This window comes from Protopterus annectens, chromosome 2.part1, assembly GCF_019279795.1.
Source record: "Protopterus annectens isolate FY-2018-M chromosome 2.part1, PAN1.0, whole genome shotgun sequence".
Taxonomy (NCBI): domain Eukaryota; kingdom Metazoa; phylum Chordata; order Ceratodontiformes; family Protopteridae; genus Protopterus; species Protopterus annectens.
In genome coordinates, this window is record NC_056729.1 from 1,792,170,526 (window position 1) to 1,792,192,030 (window position 21,505).

A 21,505-nucleotide genomic window follows, 5' to 3' on the forward strand; every position below is an offset into this window, starting at 1 on the left:
TGCATACCTATCAATCTTAGTCACACCTTTGCCATTCTCTTGTCTAGTCATGATACAAAAAAGTACAGTTTTGTACCTACCATAAATGTAGATGTTCGAAGATCCACATTGCTGCAGTCCTAACACTTGGGTAGTCCGCTGTCCCAGTCGGCCCGAATACCAAAGTATAAGGCTGACGTCGGTCAAGGCGCATTTGACTGACATCAGAACGTCAGGGTACAAATGCGCATGACCGACGTCATATCCTCAGTCTTTTCTTGCCCCAGATGTCAGAAGACCCTAAAAAGATAAGGCCAAAACCAAAAAACACCAAAACACTCCTGTGCCTAAAATATGTACAATATATACAAATGTACAAAAAAATAGAACCTCACCCACACAACCACCCCTAAACACAGAGGGAAGGAGGGAGGATTGACTGCAGCAATGTGGATCTTCGAACATCTACATTTATGGTAGGTACAAAACTGTACTATGTTCTTCATCTCACATTGCTGCAGTCCTAACACTTGGGTAGAATCCCAAAGCAGAGGTAAGGGAGGATGGCTATAATGAAGCAGGAGCTGCCAAAATGCCCTGCAACACAGCAGTGGCAAAACCAGCCCTGGACTTAGAATAGAGAGGAAGGTGGTAATGCTTGGAGAAAGTATGCACTGAACTCCAAGTAGCTGCCTCCAAAATATCCTTAGTTGCCACCCCCCTTAGAAATGCTGTTGAAGTGGCAGTAGCCCTAGTGGAATGAGGCCTAATCCCAGCTGGACTCTCTTTGCCATGATGGGAGTAACAGAATGCAATGCAAACCCAATCCACTTAGAAATAGTTTGTTTTGACACAGGCTTGCCCTGAGAACTCAAAGCAAAAGAAACAAACAACTGCTGAGACTGCCTAAAATCCCTAGTCCTGCTTAAATAATAACGCAACTGCCTGTGTACATCTAAAGTGTGCAAAATCTTTTCCCCCCTATTTTGGGGATCTGCATAAAAAGTAGGCAAATGAATAGTTTGGTTTAAAGCCACACTAGAAACCACCTTAGGCATAAATGAAGGATTAGTACGTAATGATACCCTATCCTTATGAAAAATCAAAAAAGGCTCCACTGCCATAAGGGCCTGCAATTCAGAAACCCTTCTTGCAGAAGTAATGGCCAACAAAAAAGCAGTCTTCCATGACAAGTATTTCAACTCAGCAGTAGCCGCAGGCTCAAAAGGTTGTAGAGTAAGTTTCTCCAACACAAAATTGAGGTCCCAAGCAGGAGTAGGAGCTCTTCGTGGGGGTCTTATATTCTTTGCCCTCTAAGAAATTGCTTGAACAAAGGATGAGAAACAATGGTGGGTCACAATCATAGTGAGCTGAAATTGCTGCAGCATGAATCTTAATGGAAGAGAAAGACAAACCTTTGTCCAATAGCTCAGTAAGATATTGAAGAGCCACACTCAAATTAGGCTCAGAAACATCCAAATCCTTTGCTGCACTCCAAAATAAAAATCTCTTCCATTTTTCTGCATACACCTTACGTGTACTAGGTCTTCTGGCTTCCGTAATCACATTCAAAACTTGTTGAGGAAGTTGAGACCTGCTGTGGTTCAAAAGAGAATATGCCAGGCTGTTAGATGAAGAGAGTGAAGCTTGACATTGAGTAGATGACCGTCCCTCTGAGACAAAAGGTGTGGAATCAAAGGTAAAGGCCATGGAGGCTTTCTTACCAGATTCCTCAGTAATGGGTACCAGTGTTGCCAAGGCCAATCTGGAGCTATCAAAATCATCCTTGGCTTGTCTTGTCTGACCTTTAGGAGTACCTTTGGGCGGAGAGGCAGAGGTGGAAAGGCATACACATGAAGATTTTCCCAACTGAACGAAAGAGCATCCACTTTCCAAGCTGTGTGATGATAACTTTTTCGCAAAACTTTGGCAGCTGGTGGTTTAGTGGAGAAGCGAACAGATCTATGTCTGGAGTTCCCCATGACACTGTCAATTTTTGAAATACATGAAGATCCAGTTTCCACTCGTGGGGATCCATGATTTGCCTGCTTAACACATCTGCTAAGGAGTTCTGTGCTCCTGGCAGAAACCTTGCTTGAAGAGTAAGCTGCAAGCTGAGCGCAGTCTCCCACAAAATCATTGCTTGCCTGCATAGAGGATAAGAATGTGTTCCGCCTTGCTTGTTGATGTACCACATGACAGTTGTGTTGTCTGTTAGAATCAACACCTGCCCTGGAAGAAGTAACTCCTTGAAAGCCTTCAATGCAAACTGGACTGCTAACATCTCCTTCATGTTGATATGTAGATGCTGTAGTCTGGCAGGCCACTTGTCTTGTATCCACTTTCCATTCAGATGAGCTCCCCAAGCTATGTCTGAGGCATCTGTCGTTAGAATCTGACTCGCCTCTGGCCGGGTCACAGAGAGTCCCTTGTTTAGGTGATATTCCTGAGCCCACCACAAAAATTCCTTTTGAATGCAAGGTATTATTTGAATGACAGTGTCCAGATCCTGGCAGTGCTGTGTCCATACATTTTTGAGATACCATTGTAGCTTCCTCATATGCAGTTTGGCATTGGGAAGCACCAGAATACAAGATGCCATGAACCCTAATGCTTGAAGGACTGTCCTTGCAGTCAGCACGGACTGATGAGATAGTTGATGGAAGTAAAGGGATAGACTCTTTTGTTTGTCCGGGGTTAAAAGGCCATCTGGGCTGCTGTATTCAGTCTCACACCCAGAAAGCACATGTCTTGAGAGGGTACTAGACTGGACTTTATTTCGTTCACAGAATACCCCAGGCATCTTAGCACTGCTATCACATAATCCAGATGCTGAAGAAGCTCGTCCTTTTCTTGAGCCAGAATCAGACAGTCGCCCAAGTAAGGATAGATTTGTATTCTTTTTAGCCTGAAAAAAGCTACAACTGGAGCCAGAACTTTTGTGAATACTCTGGGCGCAGTAGATAAGCCAAAGGGCAATGCAGAAAACTGATAATGGGAATTTCCAGCTCGAAAACGCAGATACTTCCTGCAACTGAGTCTGATAGGCACATGAAGGTAAGCCTCCTTGAGATCTAAAGTTACCATCCAGTGATCTTTGCCCAGCAGAGGTAAAAGCTGTTGTAACGTCAACATTTTGAACTTGGGAATGTCCAAATAAGTGTTGAGGATAGACAAATCCAAAATTGGTCTCCACGTGTTCCCCTTTTTGGTACTAGGAACAGGCGAGAATAAAATCCTAGGCCCCTTTCTGGCACAGGAACCGGCTGAATGGCCCCTATCTGGAGCAACAGAGAAATTTGCTTGTGAGCCTCTTTTCTTTGTAGAGGAGGAATGTCTGGCATGCCTTTGAAAGGAGGCAAGGTATGGAAATAAAACCTGTAACCGTGGTGAACGATATCCAATACCCATCTGTCTTGGGTAATAACACTCCAGTTTTCTTTGAAAAGTGCCAGCCTTCCTCCCAAAGGTGCTGCCAGACGAGAAGGCTCTGGCAGCTGAAAAGGCAAGTCATTGGGTCTGCTTACGAAGGACTGACCCCTGCCCTCACCAGAAGACTGGGCAGGCGAACTGCCTGCTCTAGGCCTAAAAGAACCTTGAGCTCTGCCCCTACCACGTCTAGATCTACCCCTAGACTGAGAATCATAAGAAGGATAAGTCCACCCCTTAGTAGGCCAATTTCTACTAAACTTTGGAGGCTGAACCTGCAAAAATCTTTAACAGTCTGCATAGACTTAGCCTTGTCCTCCATTTTCTTTAAAACTGCGTCCACAGGCGCACCAAATAACACATCAGATTGTAAAGGAGCATCTAAAATCCTTGTCTTTACATGTTCAGCTAAATTCTGATCCTTGAGCCAGGCGTGCCTGCGAAGAACAGAACCAGTGGCTGCCACCCTCAAGAGGCCTGTACAGCATCAAAACCACATTGCAAGGAATGCTTACCCACTTGTTCAGAAACATGAACTAAATCCTGCAACTCTTTACACTCAATACCTTCCGCCAGAGCATCTACCTTAGACTTCAATTGTGAAAGGAGATAATTTTGGTATTTCAACATGTGAAACTGGCAATTCAAAGCCCTCATGGCTAAAGTGGAAGAAGTATACACCTTTTTCCCCATCTATCCAAAGCCCTTGCCTCTTTATCAGAAGGAACAGGATTTTTAACAACAGAAGCCTTAACACCTTTAGGGCCCTGAGAAACAGTTTCTGGGTCTGCCCTGGGACTCTTAAAAGATACTTATGAGCTTCAGGCACCCTATAATACCTGTCCGGTTTAACTGGGGCAGGAGGCAAAGAATCAGGGTTCAGGGAAGCCTCTGCAAAACATCCTCTACCACATCCAGAACAGGAGGTATAGCTAAAGGCCTATGCTGGGGTAGAAACAAAATTCCCTAAGCCTTTTCCTAGAATCAGAGAAGTCTTGACCTTCCCATTTAAAATGCTCCCTCATGGAATGAAGGGTCTCTGAAAAGAAAAATCCTCAGGAGGAGAAGCCGAAGGTGTAGAGTCATCTACATCAGAATCAGAATAAGGAGGATACTCCTGCAAGTCTTCAGCCAAGACTCAGAAGCCTCGAACACTGCTCAAAACTTTCAAGCTCAGGTTCCACCCTAGGCCTCTTATCAGGGGGGGGTAAAGAACCTCTAATCATAGTAATCAAATCTTCTGCCATTTTAAGCATATGTTTCTTAGGCAGAGACCCTGAAGAACTAGGGAGACCCCACTGAAGTTAACCCTGGCCTACCTCTAGAAGGAGCCTTGGAAACAGAAGGGGAGGGCCTAACCACCTTAGAAAGGGAGGGGAGAACAGCTACCTGAGAAGCCCCTTCAGCCTGGCCTACCTCCTGAGAGGACACATCTTGTAACAGTAAAGTCTCACCCTGAGAATCCAAAGGAACTTCTGGTAGAACCACTGGCTCCACCGAGCCCTCTAAAGAACCGGCGTCCGGGACAGACGGTTCTTCCACCCTAGGCTTGCTTTGTCCTTGCGCTTTTAGAAGCGGGCCGGAGCATCCGGCGGCATGTTGTAATTACAACGCTTCCCAAAACTAACCTGGCACAATCTAATCTTCTCTTAATAGTGCGTTTGTTAAATCTAGCACAAGAGCGACAGCCAACAACGTCGTGCTCAGGCCCTAAGCAAGGTATACACAATGTATGGTAATCTCTATGAGGTATCTGTTTCCCACAAGAAATACAGTTATTCACTTTTTCTGACATCCGGTTAAATACTGAGGCAAGAAAAAACCAAAATATTCCCCAACGGGGTACTTAGCCAACTTTGATTCGGTCTGAAACTCCGACTTCAGAAAATTTCAGAACGCCAACCTGCACTCGCAATACTGCTTCTGCATCGGACCATGCGGCAAAAAAGACTGAGGATATGACGTCGGTCATGCGCATTTGTACCCTGACATTCTGATGTCAGTCAAATGCGCCTTGACCGACGTCAGCCTTATACTTTGGTATTCGGGCCGACTGGGACAGCGGACTACCCAAGTGTTAGGACTGCAGCAATGTGAGATGAAGAACATCAGCAATGTCTTTCGGCTTTTCCAGGTTAGGTGTCACCACAGAGAATGACCAGTCCACAGACTGATTGGCAGTGGTGTTTCTACGGTGTCAATGTGCCAGCCTGACACACACATGCACACTGACACGCGCACACACACACTGACACACGCGCGCACACACACACTGACACACGCACACCTGCATGTCTTTAAAACTCACTTGACTACAGGTAGGACATGCAGACTCCACACAGAAGGTGCTCCAGCAGAGACTTGAACCAGAGAACCTCTTGCTGTGAGGCAACAACACTAACCACTGCACCACTGTGACAGGTACAGTTAGTCATGTTACAGTCAAGGTTTAAAACCGAACTGGGTGGAAATAAAGCTGGATCAGAAGGGTCTTTACCCTCTTTGGCTAACGCAGCTTTTCTTCCACGACAGTGTACCTTTCTTCCCTGCTAACTTCCACATTTCCACAAAAATATCATCAGTTCCAGGAGACTTACCTGCTGATTGATTACCCAGCAATTATTATTTAATATCTTCCTACCTTAGCTATTAAATATTGAATTTCATCTTCCTCCAAGTCTTCCACAAATATTAATTTTTGTGCCTTTTCTTGGCTCACCATTCTTCTGTGTTACACAAATGCTTATATTTCCAAAATGACTATAATACCTCTATGGAATGTCTGGTTATTTTTTTCTGTCACAGGCTCCCTAAGTTTGGGTATAGTTCTTTCTACTTCATGTGGTTTAAGTTGTTGTGTCTTTCGGCTTATCCCGGTTAGGGGTCGCCACAGCAGAACTCCGGTCCACTAATGTTTTGGTAGTGGATTTTTACGTGCCGAGTTACCAGCCCTGACACACAACCTTCAACGAAGGCACGCCCATTCACGTATGCCTCCACACAGAAGACGCTCTAGCTGAGAATTGAACGGGACAACGTCTTGCTGTGATGCGACAACGCTACCGCAGCACCACTACCGCAGGTTCATGTGGCTTAAGTCATTGTGCTAAAAGCTTTTGTGCACTAGAGATATTATGAAAAACAGTTGTCTTACATGCATGTTTTCTCTCAGTTCTCCCACATCTTCCCTTTAGCAATCCACAGTTGCTCTTCTTCTTCTTCTGAGAGACTTCCCCTGTTCTGCAATACTTCAGCCTTTGTCGTCACCTCTGAATAAGTCATGTTACTTCTTTCCCATACCTCTCCATCTCTTTTCTGCCATATTAAGAACTCTGTTTCCATTTTATCCATCTCACTAGCTATCCCTTCTGAAGTAATTTCAATCTTCCCTAATAATATCAAAATCATGCCCACTATCTACTGTTAAAATTCCTCTCTTTATAATGGACAAGTATAAAAGTGCCAATGTTTAATTTTTACATCATTACTCTGTATCTTTACCTCAGTATTATAGATGAATGGCTTAATACAGCTACCGGATGGGTCTTAAAGCTTTCAATTAGATACACACATTCATGTTAAATGTAACCTCTATCCAATTAAGCTCAGTTACTGCAACTTGGAGGAATAATATGTAGAAATCTGTCAAGAGTTCCTGTTACTAAATTCACATCTTCCATACTAAACATTCATGTATATGTAATCTAGTCCCTTTTATTATATTTTCCTTCTAAGTCCGCTTGATAAAGCCTCACTATTGCAAATCAGGTTCCAGTCCCTACAAATAAATAATATACCTTGCTGAAAACTTATTATTTCTCTTAAAATTCTCCTAAGTGCCATAAAAAAAGTTTTAGGTGGAATATGAATAGATATCAGAGTAACTCTCCTTCCCTGCAAAGGACCCATTGCTACTACAAATTTATCATTATTGGCTTACTCCATCCTGTAATCAGTATTATTACTCCCCTTTTTCTCTTGTCAGTGAAACTCTGCTGAATATCTATCCTGAAATCCTTTGTCAAAGTTGGCATGTTCATGTCTATGTGGATGTATCTACTGTAAAACTATTATTGTCATCCAACACTTCTTAATGCAAGGCCATTTGCATTCCACATTAATACTGACAAAATGGGTTTTCAGATAAAAACTACTAGTTCCCTGTATTATACATGACCATTCTCTTGATTATAAGTTTGCAACTTGCAGCTTTCACATGCACCCACCAATGTCCCACAGACTGATCTTGTATGTTGCTGTCCCTTCTCATTTCTATTTCAACCAGAGTCACATTTACCTAGATTTTTTGCTTCAACAAAAAACACTCAAGAAATAAAACATTACTTACATTTTTAAGATCCCCAACCCTCTTTTTAACTTGCAATAATCCCATAAAACTAAATAAACTTTCCAAAAATGAGGTTTACCCATCTACACAGGAAAAGCTGTCCCAAATATATAGCAGCACCCACAAGTATTACATATTCTAAAATTAGGGTTAATCATGCTGAAGTGCATATTAGAACCTGTGTCCGGTTACAAACTACTATACTTCCCAATGACATGCACGTCACACCATGAAATTTTTATACAAACATTAACAGAAACAAATTTTCTTATTTTACTTACAATTACTTCCTTAGTCCCTTCAGGGCCCTTCTAAGCATTACTGACATAAAGAGGAGTTTATGCCTTACAGTCCACTTATCAATTTAACAGTCTTTTTCTGCCACTTCTTGACAACCAACAATTCCCATGTCTTAAACTATATGTGGATGATGCTTTACAATGTGCCCATTCATTCACTAATTCCACATCATTGATGGTCTTTTCTGTGTGTTCTACCATCTATTTTTACTGTTTCTGAAACAGTTCTTGAGAAGTCAGATGTTCAGCCAGTCTTTCCTTCATTTCACCCTCTGATTTCTGCAGTTTTATCTGTTCATCTGAAGCTACTTAGAGTCTTATTTTCTTTCCAACCTTTTTACTGTATATATCCATCCAGTGTCTCAAGTATTCTAAAAAACTCTGCGTGAATTTTACTTATTTTTTTTTCTCTAAATTACTGAATATCATCTCCTGTACTCAAGTCAAAACTAGAACTACGTTTTGCTGAACACCTGCAAGGTTCTTCCTAGCCAGAGGTTTATCTTCTCCATTCCACTTTCTCTTACTTCCTTCAAATGTCCTCATTGCTGGCATCCAAACAGTGCAATTGCTACTAACCATGAAGTGATTTTTACCTGGTCTGATAAAAATCACAAGTTTTACTGTTTTTTTTTTTAAACAATTTAACACATGCAGTGCTCTAATTAACTCGATGCTTCAGTATGTAACCATTTTGGAAGTCCAATCTGATTACTATTGTTGGGGAAGGTGGGAATGTGTTGTGAGCAAGGAGGACTGGGTTGGAGTGGGGTCGAGGTGCTGAGGGGTCCTATCAGGAAAGCTTGCTACTCTTTTCTGTAGTGGCCTTTCTTTTTCCTTTTGTGATTTAGATTTCTCCTGTTTAAGGTAAAAAGAACATAATTTAATTGGATACTTTATAACATATCTTGGCAATGGAGAACGAAAAAGGATTGCATGTTGCAGTATTCTGTACAGTTGGGTTTTCTCCTCTTGCTACCTGAACATCTGGCCAGTATACAAAAGTTTGCAGTCATTGCATGGTGCGTGGGATATCTGATGTGGCTAGCAGAGCGTGGGCCATAAACGTGATGCCTGCGCGCACTAGACTTCAGAACTGAGCACCCCAGTCGGAACCAGTCCCAGAGAAGGTAGTGCAAGTCCTGTGTGATCCAAGAAGGGAAATACTTGATATCAGGAGGGGTAGGTGGGAGGGAAGGAATACTGCAACATGAAACAGAATGACATCTATGGTTATGGTAAGATTTTACACAACTTTTCTATGTCCTTCTATTCACATGCTGCAGTATTCTGTACAGTTGGGTGAGTGCCAATGTTCACTGTGGGGAAGGGGTGGTTGCCTAGAAAAATTCTCCAAGAATCCATGGAGGATTGCCCTGGCAAATCCAGCCCTGGAAATTGGTCTATTTTGTAACACTTTGTGAAAGTATCCACGGATGACCAAGTGGCTGCTTCCAGAATAGTGGAAGCGTCCAGGCCTTTAAAGAAGGCTCCAGATGAAGCCACTGCCTGGACTGTGCTTTAACAGTGCCACGTAAGGGTTGCCTAATGTTGTGTGTAGCAAAAAGGTAATAGCCCTGGAAATCCAGGCTGAAATGGTTTGCTTAGTTACTGTTTCCCCAGGGCCCTGGGGTGAAAGAAGACAAAGAATTGGTCAGACTGTCTGATGGGCTTGGTTTTGTACAGATAGAACCTGAACTGTCTGGGCACATCAAGGGAATGAAGTACTCTCTCAGTGTCTCCCTGTGGGTTGGGAAATAAAGTGGGAAGGTGGATGGCTTAGTTTAAGGAAAGGTCATTGACCACCTTGGGCATGAATGATGGGTTGGTACTGAGGGTCACCCTATCTTTGTGGAAAATCAGGAAAGGTGGAATAGCCATGACAGCTTGCAACTCAGAAACACTTCTAGCTGAGGTAAAGGCCAACAGCAGAACAGTCTTCTATGTGCAGTGTTTTAGGGAAGCTTTGGAAGTTGGCTCAAAGGGAGGGAGTGTGAGCTTCTCTAAACCATAGTTCAGGTCCCATGGAGGTGAAATGGGCTCTGTTGGTGGTCTGAGATGACGTACCTCCTTAAGGAACAGTTTTGCAGGCAATTTGGAAGATAAAGGGGGGGTCCAAATGAAGGCAGGCAGAAATGACAGACAAATGGGCCTTAATGGAGATGAATGCTAACCCTGTCTGCAAAGATTCACACAGGTAAGACAGCACTAGGTGGATCTCACTTTGTAAAGGGTCCAAATGCCTTCTAATTTACCAAATGGTAATCTTTTCCATTTGGATACATAAGATCTCCTGGTATAAGTGTCCTGGCCTCCTGCAGGACAGTGAGTACGTCCTTGTTGTATAGGTGTCTGAAAGGGACCAGAATCCCATCACCCACAAGGTGAGGTGTAGAGATTCCCAATGTGGGTGAATTTGGATTCCCCTGTCCTGTGTGAGGAGGTCCACTCTTGGGGTAACTTGTGGTGATTCCCCTTTGCTAACTGCAGGAGGAGGGGGAACCAATGCTGCCTTGGCCAATAGGGGGTCACCAACAAGATTTTCAGCTTGTCCTGCTGGATTTTCTGCAGGACTTTCTGAGCAAGAGGGAAGGGTGAATACACAGGGAAACATCCCATTCCAGGAAATTGAAAAGGCATCTGTTGCCACCACCAGAGGTGCTGGCAGTCTGGTGCAAAAGGAGGGAAGTTGTCTGTTCATGGTGGAGGAAAACAGGTCTATTTGAAGTATACCCCATCGGTGGACAAAGTCCAGGAAAACATCCCTGTGTAGAATGCATTCGTGGGAAGTTGTCATGGATCTGCTGAGGGAATATGCCTGAGATTTCTGTTGGGAATGGATGTATACTGCCTGAAGAGTAACTCCCTGATTGGTGGCCAATTCCCACACAAGGAGAACTAGTCTGCAAAGTAAGAAAGATTTGGTTCCTCTTTGCTTGTTGAGATACCACAGCACTGTGGTATTATCTGTGAAAAGGTTTAGGGGTCCCTGTTGTAGCCTGGGCTGAAAAACCTTCAAGGCTAGTTGTATTACTTTCATTTCTCATACGTTGACTAAATTAAAGTTTCCCCAACAGGCTACTTATCTAAGTTTTTCGAAGATCTGACGGCTGGAAAGGCAGAAACACTTGACGTAAAACTGGCATTGGCGAAGTTCTGAAGTCTGGTGCGCTCAGACTTCACTTTTAATAGTCACGGCTTTAAATTTGGTATACTGGACACACTGAACCTAGGGGAGGAGATTGGAAGAATCAGCTCAGCAAAAAGGAACTTTTATGGCAACTTAGGCTTGCTTCCAACTTCCCACATGTTTGAATGACAGTGTCTCTATTGTCCCAGCTCTTAAGGATAGAGCCAAGATTAAAGAATGGGGTTACTGAATGTAATTTATTTAATTCCCCATTTTGATACACCCTTATAACCTTTATAAATTTATATAAAATGTTGCAATATGTTTTATACCTTGTAACACATTAGTTAACTACAAAAATATTACAAAATCCTTTTTGAATGAATTTGTAGTAACAATGACTTATTTAATTCAGCATATTCAAGCATTTGTTTTACTATGTTATTCAATACTTCATTTGAATTTTTATTATGTACAACATAGAATATAATGTACAACATTTTTACAGTATATTTTATTACAAAAAGGTTTATTATAAAATGTGTATTTATTCATACCTTCTTTGACACACTGTTTTTAAAAGAAGTGCTTTTTTCAATACCTTATTAACTTATTAGCCAATCAAATGGTTCATTAAGGTATTTATAGCAAGTTTGAATTCAATATGGTGTTTAGTTCTGCTGAAGTCATTGGTTTTATGATGAAAGCACTTAACTACTGAATTGTGCTTGGTACTTTAAAAAAGTGGAGTTTTAATAGCCATTGGGTGCATTGGACTTGGTGACTCTACAGTCAGGCACACTGATGTTCCACTCACCAGGCTAAACAAGGAGAAAGTTACTGTCAGCTGCCTGTCGGGTGCCAGGATCTGCCACATAACGCACGCACTCAGTTCACTCCACAACAAGTACAAATATGACTCTATCATTGTCCATGCTGGTGTGAATGACCTGAGACCTACCTCCCTGGACTATATGAATAGAGACATGGAGGAGGAACAATCTTGTAGCCCAGGCAGGTATGACCTTAGCCCTGAGCAGCATCCTGCCATCACCCAGAATACCACCACAGTACAAGGACAAAATGATTGACTTCAACAATTGGCTAAGCTTCTGGTGTCATTCTAAGGGGATCCAGTATCTGTCTGCCTGGGATGACATGATCGACAGACGACGATGGTTTACCAGAGATGGCCTGCACCTGTCGCCTTTGGGATTCTGGATACTGGCCAAGGCTCTTGCCACCACTATAGTGCCTTTTTTAGGCAAGGTAAAAATGACAAATTCAAGAAGCAAGCAAAATCTGAGGGCATTGCTACTCAGTGCTAGAAGTCTAAACCTCAAAATGCACTCACCTGAGGCACTCCTTAAAATGGAGAATATCGACATCTGTGCAGTGACACAGACCTGGTTCAAGGATCCAGAGAGCACCCCTGCATTACCAGGCTGTAATTCATACCACACCTTTTGGCCACCTAACCTGGACTGAAACACTAAAGGCGGAGGCGTGTGCATATTCATTAAGGATATCCACACCTCCAGGCTAGTTGCTCAGCATAATGCATCCGAGATTATCCATGTGCAACTAACTCTGGGCAAGACCACAATCAAAATTGTACCTTGCTACATATCCCCCCACCATGCCCCAGGATTCCCACTCCTCATTTCTTGATACACTGGAAAATATTAGAGTACAACCTAACACTATAATAAAGGGCGATTTCAACAACCCCACCATTAACTGGGAAAACTACTCAAGTACCAACTCTTTTGCGCAATGTTTTCTGGAATTCATAAATTCTAACATCTTGGATCTACTTATCCACACCCCCACCAGGGGCAGCAATATTCTAGACCTGGCCATTACCAACATGGCAACTGGTGTTTACACACCAGAAGTTAATTCCTCACTGGTCAAATCCAATCACAAGCTAATCACCCTAGACATCCAGATCCCACTCCCACCCCCCACATTAGGGAAGCCACCATAAAAAATTTCTCCAAAGCCAACCTTAGCTTCTTAAGACAGAAGTGGCAAACTTCATGACACCCATGCAGATGGATAATAGAGGTACGACTGCTGAATCCTACACAAATGCACTTCATAAGCACTTACTCGAGTGCATGGATCGTGCAATCCCTAACAGAACAAAGATGCTATCCTCCAAAAAAAGGAAGCCAATCTGGTGGTCCCCTGCCATAAACAAACTCTACAACAGAAGAAAGAAACTGTTGCAAAAAATAGTAAAATCCCATGATTGGACGAACTCCCTGGCCAGCATCAGTAAGAAGCTGAGATCCCACATAAAATCCTCCAAAGCTAGTTATGAAAACAAAATCGCCACTGAATCTAAAGACAACCACAAAGCAATCTATAGCTATGTCAAGAATCTCAATGGCAACACTCAGATCTGTTCTGAGTTGCAGCACAATGGCACTAAATATACAGAACCAACTGATATTGCCAACATCCTGGCAGGTAGGTTCAGTGCTAACTTTACCTCCCTCTCACCCCCTAAAGGGCCCATCTCTATGCCGGAAAAATGCAAAGTTCCTGTAATCACAGCTGCACAAGTACAAACCACACTCTCCAAAGCCAAGAACACAGCATCCATGGGACCTGACAACATCCCAGGCTGCGTTCTACACAAACTACTGAATGAACTGGCATCCCACCTAAGTACCATGTTCAATCATGGCCTTAACTCAGGCTTTGTGCCCACTGAATGACGCACAGTGACGGTTATCCCACTCCACAAAGGAGGAGGCACCACGGACCCCAGGAACTACAACCCCATTAGCCCGACGAGCCTGGTATGCAAGGTTATGGAACGTATCATCATGGAACTTATAAACTATGACATTGGTGATCTCCAAACTCTGGACACCACACAGTTCGGGTTTGTAATAGGCAGATCATGTCTCCTAAACCTGATAGACTTCTTTGAAGAGGTCACCAAAGCCACAGATGAGGGTAAGGTAGTTCACACAGTCTATCTAAATCTTGCCCAGGCTTTCGACACCATCCCCACTATGGAACTATAGATAAACTCACTAAACTAGGTATAAATCCCTATGTCACAAGATGGGTTGCCAACTGGCTCACTGACAGAACCCACACTGTGAAAGTAGCAGACTCCAAATCCGACTTCAGACCAGTGACAAGTGGAGTACCACAGGGTTCAGTCTTGGGTCCTCTCCTGTTTGGTATCTACTTCTCTGAAGTACAGGCTAACACAGAAGGTCTTTGGCTAACAAGTTCGCAGATGACTGCAAACTAGGAGCCATAATCAAAACTCCTAACGATGTGGACATACTACGAAAGGGCCTCACTGAGACAGATGCCTGGTGTCAAAGCCATGGCCTCAAGCTCAATGCCAAAAAATGCATTGTTATCCCTTTTGGTAAAAACTCTGTTCCCATGAACTACCACATAGGCGGTGGTCTACTTAACACCGAAAGTGTGATAAGAGACCTTGGGACACAGGTGGACAGTACTCTCTCCTTTGATAATCACATTGCCACAATAGTCAGGAAATCCTTCTACGTGACACACCTCATCACAAAAGGTTACTCATCCAGGAAAAAAGAAGTCATTGTTCCCCTCTACTCGTCACTCATTAGATCCATTATAGAATTCAGTGCCCGTTTTGGTATGTACCTCACAAGGCATCTACAACAACTGGAAAGGCCGCAGAAATACCTCACAAAGAGGATTACCGGCCTCAAACAGATGCCTTACGCAGACAGTCTCAAAAAAACTCCAGCTTTACTTTGTCGCATATCGCCTACTCAGAGGTTATCTCTGCCTAACATACACAGCTATGTCAAACCCAGAGCTGCTGGACATGCTTCACTTAAAGAAATCCCAATCCCTCCGAGATGTACACTCTAGGGACCTAAACCTTGTCACCACAATAAACAGAACATGCTGGAGGGATAGATTCCTGTCCTAGAGACTTCCCATACTCTGGAACAAGCTACCTATCTATATCAAACAAAGCTCCTCATTAGCACTCTTCAAGAACAATCTTGATGATTGGATGGGGGATAGGAAATTCACCCCGGGGATCACGTCTGTGGCTCTGCTTGACAGGGGCACAGGAAAATAATTTTCTTGAATGGCGAAAGCCAGGGTACCTTTTTGGCTAGGCTTATATAGGCCCTAGGGTCGATAGTCTAGTACCTACCTATAAACAACACTAATGAGCTGAAAGAGTAGTTATAGCTTGCTGTTTCCTTAGTTACCAAATCACTTGCACTTTGCTGACAGCTACCAGTCAGATCAGCCCTCATCTAGGCCAGCACACTTGTACCTGAGAAGGGGGTACAAGGGAAAACAGGTCAGTTGAAGTAAAGGGTGATTTTCTAACTTCGCAAATTTGAAACGGTATGGGTGAATGCTAATGCAGGTTCATCCTCTAATGGGTACAGGGACTAGTTTTAACTGAGCAACTTAACTGAAATGGCAAGGTTTTATACCCATGGGCTTGTTTGAAGAACATCCTCAGAAGTATGCAGAATTTTTGGAATCCTTGTAATGTAGTGAGTTCATGGTTGAGTCAGAGTATTTAATAATCCCCGTTACTTTACATGCCAGAGGTGGAACTCACTGGATCCTTGCTTGTCACACCAGTACAAGAATGTACAAGACAATTTCACCTAGAAGGGAGAGGTACTCCCACAAAGTATAACTGGACTGGAAAAACAAATTGCCTCCACTGGGGAAATTGGTGGTAAAACAAAACTGAGCTCTACAGGAATAAAGAGGAAAAAAAAAAACAGACAAAACACTCACCTGGATGAGCATTTTGCGGAGAAAAGGCATAACAAATGCAGGGTTCATACTGCTCAAACGGCCAATAGTGCATATTGCAAGTTCTCTGATTTCAAATACTTCATCATTCAAGGCCACAAACAATGCCTGCAGGTTTTCTGCTTGGGCTAAGTGGGCATCAAAGCGTTCATCCAATGAAGCAAGTACACAATAACGGATATCTGGATCTGTAAAAGAAAGGAGGACTTAAAACACAAATCAAGTTTAAGAAAAAAAAGCAAGTTCTGTTAAACAGCTGTTCCCCCCCCCCAGCATGCACTCAACACATACAAAAAGAAACACTACAGAACTGCTGGAAGCTTACTATGATAATGAAACACATTCTGAGGCAACTATATTCTTCCAACTGCAATAACATTTCTACTAAAGAATAATAAATTGCTTTCAGGAAAGTACTATAACACTGGTAACAGAATGGGTGACCTGCACATTGCCACTCTGACTGGAGAATGAAAGTTGCCCAGCAGAGTGTTAATTTACAGGTAATGCCTGCTGCAAAGCAAATCTTACACTTCATGGCAGCTTATCAAGCTGCTATGGATCTCAGACTGAAAGAAAGATAGCAGCCATTACTTTACTTTACACTCACTTAGTGGCACTTTTGCTGTTTAGCGACTGTAAAATTAAAAACAAAGAAAATTAAAAAAAAAAAACAGAGAAGTGTGTGTGGCTGTGTGTATATGCATGCATGTAAGAGAGATCGATCAAGCCATTATTTTTCACTTGCTAAGTAGTGCTTTTGCTGTTTAGCGAGTGTAAAAAGAAACAAAAAAGAAAAAAAAAAGTGTGAGTGTTTATGTATGAGTTTATGTTTCTGTCTCCGCGTGAGAGTGTATGCAAGCTTGTGTGCATGAAAATGAAAGTGTGTTTGCGTATGTGTGTGTCAGACAGAGAGAGAGAGAGGGCAAGCAGCAGTAGTTAAGAGATTTGCATACCTCTTTACCTCTTGAAGACGAATCTGGATGAAGCCTAAAATAAATGAGGATCAAAGGCTCAAACACAAACATATTTTAAAAATTGCTTTCATAAATTTAGAAAGTTGCCTGAATAACAGGATTTGTGTTAGCATGCATTTTTCTGAAGGAAATAAAGTTGAACTATACGGCCAAACTGGAGGCTGAGCTCTCTCAACATAGGACTGGCAAGACCAGACAGGAGGAGAAGGTAACCACACACAATACATACCCAGTCACACATGGTACCATCACAACTTCAAATCATACACATACTCACACAAAGACATACTCGGAGGCTCTGATCAAAAATTTACCAAAACAGCAGAGGCCACCAAAGCAGACACCCAAACAACTACCACCTCACGACCCAACACATGCAACACATAGACCACACAGTCAGAGTGTCAAACAGTCACAGCCCTTAAGGCCAAACAAAATGCCAGACACACTTGTCATTGGTGATTCCATAGTCAGACACACTGGCGTCCCACCAGACTGAGTAAAGAGAAGGTCACAGTAAGCTGCCTGTCAGGCTAGAATCCGCCACATAACGCAAGCACTCAGGTCTCTCAACAGCAGGTACAAGTGCGACTCAGTCATTGTCCACGCTGGTGTCAACGACCTGAGACGCACCTCCTTGGACTACATGAAAAGGGACATCGAGGAGCTCTCTGATTATGTAGCCCAGGCAGGTATGACCCTGACCTTGAGCAGTATCCTACCTTCACCTAGAATGATGCCACAATACAGTGATAAGATGATCAGCTTTAATAATTGGCTTAAATTCTGGTGTCATTCAAAGGGGATCCAATGTCTGTCTGCCTGGGATGACATGCTGGACAAGCCACGCTGCAGGGACGGCTTGCACCTGTCACCCTGGGCTTCCGGATATTGGCAAAGGCTCTTGCCACCCCATAGTGCCTTTTTAGGCAAGGCTCAAATTCTAAACCTACCACCCTAGAACACCAAAAGGAAAAAAACTAAGGGTAATGCTGCTCAATGCCAGAAGTCTCAATCTCAAGATGCACGCACTCGAGGCCCTTCTCAATATGGAGAACATCGATGTCTGTGCTGTGACAGAAACCTGGTTCAAGGCTCCTGAGAGCACCCCAGCACTAACAGGTTTCACCTCATATCATGCGTTCCGCCCCAAAATCCGGACAACACCAAGAAAGGAGGGGGTGTCCATATTCATAAAGGACACCCACACCTCAAGGTTGGTGGCAACGCATGATGCATCGGAGACCATCCAGGTGCAATTAACCATAGGCAAGACTGCTCTGCAATTTGTAGCATGTTACAGGCCACCCTCTCAAACTCAGGAACCTCACATGGCCTTCCTGAAAACATTGGAGGGATAAATGTATCTCCAAACACCATCATACTAGGTGACTTTAACTACCCTAATATAGACTGGGAACACTACTCAAGCCCGAACACTCTAACCCAAAGATTCCTGGAGTTCATAAACTCAAATGCCATGGAACAACTAGTCACCATCCCCACAAGAGGAGAAAACATACTTGATCTCATCATCACGAACATGGGATCAAAATGTTCAACACCGAAGTATACCCCTCACTGGTGAGATCAGATCATAAACTAATCTCGCTGGAGGTCCTCATCCCGCCCCACCTGAAACAAAAAGACCACAGTGAAAAACTTCTCAAAAGCCGATTTCACACTTCTAAAAACTAGTGTGGTCTCCTTTAAGGCCCCTGAGCCAGTGGTAAACATTACTCAAACCGCTGAATCACTTACAAATGCCTTCTACCAGCACCTACAGGACTGCATGGATCAGGCAATCCCAAACAAAACTAAGACTCTCTGTACCAAAGGCAAGCGTCCAGTCTGGTGGACCCCAGCCATAAACAAGCTCTACAACAAAAGGAGGAAGCTACTACAAGATAGAGCAAAATCCTTGAAAGGTAAGACACCTTTGATCATTATAAGTAAAAACTAAGAGCTCTCATAAAATCATCCAAGGCAAATTTTGAGAGAAAAATCGCCAAGGACTCTAAAGAGAATCATAAGGCCTTCTTTAGCTATGTTAGAAACCTAGGAGGAAACTCCCAGATATGCTCAGAATTAGTTCAAAATGATGTGAAAATTACTGAACCTACACACATTGCCAACATACTGGCTGACAGGTTCAGTGCAAACTTCTCCCCTCCCCAAAGGAGAGATATCTATTCCAGAGGATTGTAGCCCCCAAACATCTCCAACGCCCAGGTGAGAACTGCCCTCACTAAGGCAAAACACAGCATCCATGGGACCGGATGGTGTCCCCGGCTGTGTGCTTCATGAACTCAATGAGGAATTAAACCCACAGTTAGGACAGCTGTTTAATCTTAGCCTCACCTCAGGATCACACCAAGGAGTGGCGCACGGCGACTGTGGTCCCACTTCATAAGGGCGGTGCCTCCACAGACCCTGGAAATTACCGCCCCATTAGCTTGACAAGCCTTATCTGCAAAGCCATGGAGAGGATCATAATGGAACTCATAAATAAAGACATAGGGAACTTGCAGACTTTGGATCCAACTCAGTTTGGCTTTGTCAAAGGCAGATCCTGCCTCTTAAACTTGGTTGACTTTTTCGAGACAGTCACCAAGGCCATTGATGAGGAAAGGCAGTCCATACAGCCTACCTCGACCTGGCAAAGGCCTTCACACAATACCCCACTCAGGTATCATCGAAAAACTCATCAGCTTGAATGTAAACCCATACATCACAAGATGGGTTGCAAACTGGCTAAGTGACAGAACCCACAGGGTCAGAGTTGCTGGAGCCATGTCAGACTCAAAGCCTGTCACAAGTGGTGTCCCACAGGGCTCAGTCCTGGGTCCACTCTTGTTCGGCATCTACTTTTCTGAAGTACAAGCAAACACAGGAGGGTTATGGCTGACAAAGTTTGCAGATGACTGCAAACTGAAGCCATAGTCAACACATCTGACACAGATATCCTCCAGAAGGGCCTCACAGAAATGGATAACTGGTGCCAGAGCCATGGCCTGAAGTTAAACGCCAAAAATGCATAGTCATACCCTTTGGGAAAAACAAGGCTACCCCTAGCTACCATATAGGTGGCAATCCACTGAGCACAGAAAAAGTCATCAGAGATCTGGGGACCCAGGTTGACAGTAGCCTTCGCTTGACACTCATGTTGCTAAAGTAGTTAGGAAAACCTTCTATATCACCCACCTGATCATGAAGGGATTCACTTCTAGTTCAAGGGAGGTGATCGACCCCTTGTAATCATCACTTATAAGACCTATGATTGAGTACAATGCCCGTTCGAATGTATCTGACCAGACACCTGCTGCAGCTTGAAAGGCCCCAAAAGTTCCTCACCAAAAGGATAAAGGGTCTCAAAATATGTCTTATGCTGCCCGACTGAAAGAACTCCAGCTCTATTCAGTCTCATACCGCTTGCTCAGAGGTGACCTGTGCCTGACATATAAGGCCATGTCAAACCCAGATTTGATGAATATGCTTCACCTCAAACAATCTAGATCCCTCAGAACCACAAGGGCGGGAGACTTAAACCTTGACACGGTTATAAATAGAACGTGCTGGAGGGACAGATTCATCACCCAGAGACTCCCTATGCTGTGGAACAAAATCCCGGTACATGTGAGGCAGAGCACCTCTCTGGTCTTGTTCAAGAGGAATCTTGACCAATGGATGGGAGATTGCAGATATACCCCAGGGATTACTTCAGCGTCACTGCTTGACAGAGACACAGCAAAATGATAGGCATAGTTTTTATTCAAACTAAAGGGGTGTGAAAGCCACATAACTATGGGCTAGGCTTATAAATGCCCTTGGGCAGATAGCCTAGTATGAACCTATGAACCTATGAACCTATGAACTCAAATATACGTCATTATTTAGGTACATAGGTTCATAGGCTATTACTACACTAATGGCTTAAGAGCCCTTGCAAGCCTAGCCAATACAACCTAATTTTATCTAATAAATGGGCCCTAGGGGCAAGAGGATGGTATGGATTTGTGCCTATGTCTTGAGTATCTTACAGACTGCCTCTGCCTATCCCAGGTGTGAATTTCAGATTCCCCATCCACTCAACCAAATTGTCTGAAAAGGGCCAGAGAAGGGTTCTGCTTAATATGAATAGGAGGTCTGTTCCAAAAAAGGGGCAATTGCTGAGGCACGTATCTGTCTCTCCAGCATGTTTTGTTTGAGTCACTGACTAAGTTTAGATCCCTAGATCGGATGACCCTCATTGCTGTTTGACTTGCGGATGTGTTGCAGCTCCGTCAGGGTTGGAATTGTAAGTGCCTTGTAGGGCAGGCATAGGTTACCACTAACAGTCAGGAGGAGACAGAGTAAAGGGATAAGGCTTTTAGTCTAACTGCATAAGACATGTTGTTTACAGCCTGTATTTTCTTTGTTGAGGAACCCCTGAAGTCGCTCCAGCTGCTGTAAGTGCCTAGTCAAATACATGCCAGAAGGTGCACTGTACTTGCTTACTGGTCTAATGAGGGCTGAGCACAGTGGCACT

General features: G+C 43.5%; 1 protein-coding gene across 2 annotated transcripts in view; it reads right to left on the reverse strand.

Annotated features, from left to right (window-relative positions):
• Positions 1-21,505, reverse strand: part of MTOR (mechanistic target of rapamycin kinase) — a 4,577,509-nt gene that overhangs the window by 3,995,097 nt on the left and 560,907 nt on the right. For both annotated transcript variants that reach the window (XM_044063218.1, XM_044063219.1), the window contains exon 13: positions 15,983-16,188. In XM_044063218.1, coding sequence (XP_043919153.1) covers positions 15,983-16,188 — 206 coding nt within the window. The remainder of the gene's footprint in view (positions 1-15,982; positions 16,189-21,505) is intronic.